Source organism: Macrobrachium nipponense, chromosome 23 (assembly GCF_015104395.2).
Source record: "Macrobrachium nipponense isolate FS-2020 chromosome 23, ASM1510439v2, whole genome shotgun sequence".
NCBI lineage: Eukaryota > Metazoa > Arthropoda > Malacostraca > Decapoda > Palaemonidae > Macrobrachium > Macrobrachium nipponense.
In genome coordinates, this window is record NC_061090.1 from 11,768,858 (window position 1) to 11,773,857 (window position 5,000).

The 5,000-nt window shown below is 33.1% G+C and overlaps 1 protein-coding gene across 1 annotated transcript in view; it reads right to left on the bottom strand.

Moving 5' to 3' along the window:
- Positions 1–3,037, bottom strand: part of LOC135196086 (bestrophin-3-like) — a 10,861-nt gene extending 7,824 nt beyond the window's left edge. Inside the window, exons 1-3 of the mRNA XM_064222544.1 lie at positions 2,876–3,037; positions 2,092–2,202; positions 689–860 (exon numbers count right to left, since the gene is read on the bottom strand). Of these exons, the coding sequence (XP_064078614.1) occupies positions 689–860; positions 2,092–2,202; positions 2,876–2,949 (357 nt within the window). The 5' untranslated portion in view covers positions 2,950–3,037. The remainder of the gene's footprint in view (positions 1–688; positions 861–2,091; positions 2,203–2,875) is intronic.
- Between the last annotated feature and the right edge of the window lie 1,963 nt (positions 3,038–5,000).

Consider the following 5,000-nt stretch of genomic DNA (forward strand, 5'->3'; position numbering starts at 1 on the left):
AGTTTGCCTCACCTCTTCTCTCATCTTTACCATCATCTGTTATTTTTACGCCCATATAAATTTATAATCAACTGCTTCCATCCTCCAAACATCCATAATAACAATTATTGTTTCATCTTCTTAGGTTTCCAGTGTACTGACACAAAATACTTCTGTTTTCTTTGCGAGCACTTTCGATGTCTTTCACTGGTTTTCGCAGTTTCCACTGACTATTTCCAAATCAGTATTAGCCTTTTCATATTCCACTGTCCTTTCTGTCTTCTTGCACTTCGTTGACAAAGATATAAAGCAGTAGTGGACACATAACACGCCTTTGCTTTTAAAATTCAATTGAAAACCAAACTAGATACTGTTTTGCTACTCTCAACAGCTTAACCTTTACACAGAGGGCCCTCAACACTTCTCTATTGACTTGACCAAAAGCCTTTTCTAGTTCCATGAATTCCAGTTGCATCCTTTTCCCCTTTACTTTCAAACTCTTCCAGCAACTGTTTCAAAATCACTCGACCAATTCCAATCGTACATCATTCAAGCTTTTAATTGTAAACACTAATTTGACCCATTATTTCTGCTGGTTTGTTTTACAAAGACGAATGTCTTTTCCAATAATTAACTGGTAATGCAACTATTGGTTTTAGTCTTTGCTAATTAATAGTGGGAAACCAATCAATGGACAGGCGTAACTCACCTGTCCTCCTATAAAGGATGTGGTAAGTATTGCTGTTTGATCCGGCCACGGGATATTTCGGAAGATTGCCCACCATCTTTTGAAAACGCTGGTCACGAAGAATCCTAACAGGGTCGTAACTGGGAGTGAACTGCTCATTTTCGAACAGTAAATCACTACTTCCTCAAATATTCTGGAATGACATGTTTTTATATTATCTATTTATGTTCTCTTTGGTTGCACATTTGATGATATCCAAATTCCTCACTTTAGTTGGGTAACAATTTTTCAGTTGCTACATATCTGAATACTTTATTTGTAAATGGTAGAAAATGAAATGTCTATTCCAGTTCTGAAAACTGATCAAACTAGTAAAATGTAACTTAGGAGAACATGATGCAGCTAGTTAGGTGTTATAATTACTAGATTATTGAATTCTATGAATGTGGCACTCATCCCCTGGCCAACCCTTCCTCAGACAAGTCTTTTATCCCAAAGTTTTTATGATGATACTCATCCTTACGCAAAGCAAATCTGATTTAGAATCAGTTCGTAGATGTTGTTGACAAACCTGTCAGGGTTTTCGTTACAGAGATGGAAACGAGACTTAAGGATGACTATTTGATGTGATTGAAAGATTTTTCTTTTATTACAAAAATTAACATCGTCATGTACAACTCATATTAATATAGTAATTGAATAGCCATAGTGTTCTTCACACATATTTGATATTGAATATTCATACTTAACAAGCTACTTAGAAATAAACATAACTGATAATCGTAACCAGCTCATACTTAGGTTCCTATTTTTAATGGTTAAAAGAAAGCCCTTGATGGAACTTTAATTTCTAATTACAATAATGAGAATTGCCATTTAATTCTCGAGAAACTATATACTATTACTGATGCCTGAAGCAAAAACGCTCTGCAGAATAACCTTGATTATAATAAAAAGTTATTGACAAGAGTTCGAGATGCACTACACAAGAGTTGGATATAAAACAGTATTTTCAGCAAAGATGAAATCCCATCAAGTTTCCACTAAAACAAAATATATTAAATAAAATTTCTTTCCTTAAAACAATTAAAAAAAAAACATAAAAATTTTTAGTCACTTCCTTAAATTTTCTTTTGTTCAAGAGGACTGTTTTTAGAATTCGTTGCGTCAAACGGCAAACATTTAGAGAAGTGGCTGGATTAGATCAATTTGTATTTTTTATTCAAACCAAATTTTAAACACACAAACGTACCTTATCATATTCATCTAATTTAGGCATAGCTTAACCGCTGACTATCCTAAATAAGATGGCAAAACTTACAAAGTTCTAGAATACTATGATTGCTTTATTTACAGGCCTCAAAAATTATTGTTACCACGTGCAAAGCTATTATTCTTTGATTTATACACTCTTAAAAACTCACATTTTGTATTTATCACTGAGAGCAAACCAATAAATAGCACTTGTTGAGTAATAGAGGATAATGAAGAGAATCATTTCCTTCCAGACATGCCTGTATATACTTCCCCGCCATCTGTAGGTAATGAAACAGAATATTAGCACATCTGTCCGTGGCGTGGTACATTCCAATATGAAATGTTTGCTGATAAACTATTTTCCTTGTGTCTTAAGTATTCCTTTCTATTAGAAAAGAGCCATTTTGAATATTTTATCCAAATGTAATACTATAAGTTTCTTGGAGCCTGGGAAAATGAAGTGCCTTCAGGCATTGAAAATAAGAGCTTATTAAAATAACGCCATTCAATACTGCCACATACCATTAGGCATTGTGCTTTACGCTATCAAAAGCAGTTAGCAACAAATTCAAACATTTAATTTGTAGGAAGATTGCGTAATTAAAGACCTGTGAAATCTCTGATTCTATTGGGAATTACAACAAGTTATCTTAATATAATAGAAAAACTGCATTTTATTAAACAGCAAAGAACCTTTTTTCATACCAGTTTCTTATCCATCTAGTTATTACGCAAACTTTTAAATGAATATAGTATTGGCCTTCTGCTTTATTCAGGAAGGCATTGTATTCCTGTTTCCTTTTGATGAGCAGTGGATGAATTAATCTTCATAAAAACCAAACAAAATCTAAAATAAAGACTAGCCTCAGTGAGAGATGAACATTGTTATCAAAATAATAATTCTTAAGGAACTTGTATTAAATAGGTGAATTTACTTGGAAAGACTCTTACCTTGGTAACAGTATCCAGACTAGCCATAGGAAACCGCCCTGGGTTGCTATAGCCCTTGAATAAGGCACAGTCATGCTTGCCTCAAAAAAGAAGATATACGACAAACATGCACATAATTATATAAGCGAATACCACAGGAAAATGATGGGCAGAAATCCAAGCGCTTTCGTCTATACTAAGAGTTGTCAAGGAACGACAATGTCATTTTCCTGTGGTATTCGCTTATTTAACGGAGTCACGTACACCTACTGTGATTTTTTTTAAATGTAAATACATATATATATATATATATATATATATATATATATATATATAATATATATAATATACATACTAAGTGTGTGGGTGTGTGTGTGTGTGCGCGGTTGTGCGCGAATTAAGCTAGAAATGTCCATTAATATCCAATTCGTTCTACCTCGGAATTAATATATTTTCATATATGTTGACATATTAAAGGACATTCGTAGCTCAATGCATGTATATGGATCACGCTGACGACAGAAATTCGTATGAGTGTGTAATACTATATATATATATATTATATATATATATCTATATATATATATATATATATATATATGAATCTATATATATATGAATATATATATATATATGTATAAATATATATATATGAATATATATATATATCTATATATATATATATATATATATGAATATACATATATAGATACATATATATATATATATATATATATATATATATATATATATATATATATATATATATATATATATATATCTATATATATATATATATATATATATATAACCTCCTGTGAGTGTATGCGTGTGAATATTTCTATTCGTTGACTCCTGTGCTGAGTGCCTTAGTGTCAAGGTACATCCACCATTCTATAGATTCAAAGGGCACGCACATAAAACAATATATCCAGTTGGATCCAGTTCACATTTCAGATTATAGATATTGACCTACGAGCTGCTCGCTCGAATGTTCCGTGTGTTACTTTTTCTTCAGTCCACAGAGCTGGGCAGCTGCATCCGTGAGAAGCGTCTGTATATAGTGATGAGCAGAGAGCCTTTATTTGGCCATGATTGATAAATATATCATGGAACTTTCAAGTATTATATCAGGTGCATGACGCTGAACGTTTTTTATTGAAGTGCACTTGCGTGCTTGGGCGTGAAGTTGAGTATTTTGCCGAGCGTTCTCAGTTACTCCACGCTGCCATAACGACCGGATTCTGAATGATTAATGACCCGGTCAGTGATATCAAACGATAATGTTGATAAAGCTGCAAAACTACCTCTATATTAAAAACTATATTATTTTAAATCATCAAAGATATGAAAATAATGTTTAGGAAAGAAAAATAGCAAAGTTAGATTTGTATCTAAGCAACGAATGAAATATCCGGGGCTTTTGTTTATGCGCGTTGACGGAAAAAGATTTCATAATTGGTTATCGATTCGCCGAACCCTACTGCGCAGGCGCTGCAGAACTCGCTTGATACCTTAGCGTCTGTCTTTATATATCGTTCACTTTTATATTTCGTTCTCAGTTTTATCAAGGTCTTGCGTCATGCACATACTCGTCTTTTCAGTTTCCTTAGATAATGGATATAATTTTCTTAGATGCGTTTACAAAGCGCTATTGCAGATTCTAACTGTATAGTTCAACCATTCTCAAATATATAGTCACTCAATTCAAGCAAGTGTAATTTAACTCGAATTTGGTATTCCATTTCACTACGATTAGATAATCGCATCTACGAAAACTGTTTTTGAATGCTAACCATAAACTGATTTTCTACATTAATGTCTAACAGAAGACGTTTGATGTAAAATAATTCCAATCTGCTTTTCGACACCACTGCACAACGAATTGATAAAAACCTTTAAAAAAGGACATATTTTCAAGTAAAACTTTGATCTATAATTTTCAAAGTAGCATCTTTCATGGCTACAATGCTGACATTTTTCGATGACGGTTGAACAGAGAAACAACACTCACTGTTTAAAACCAAAACAACAATATTTCAGATTAACGGAAACGTTGTCGTAGTATACCCCGGTGTGGCAGTGGTCGATGTTGACCGCACTAGTCCCACCACGCCAAGTGAACGGAAGCAGTGCCTATCGATGT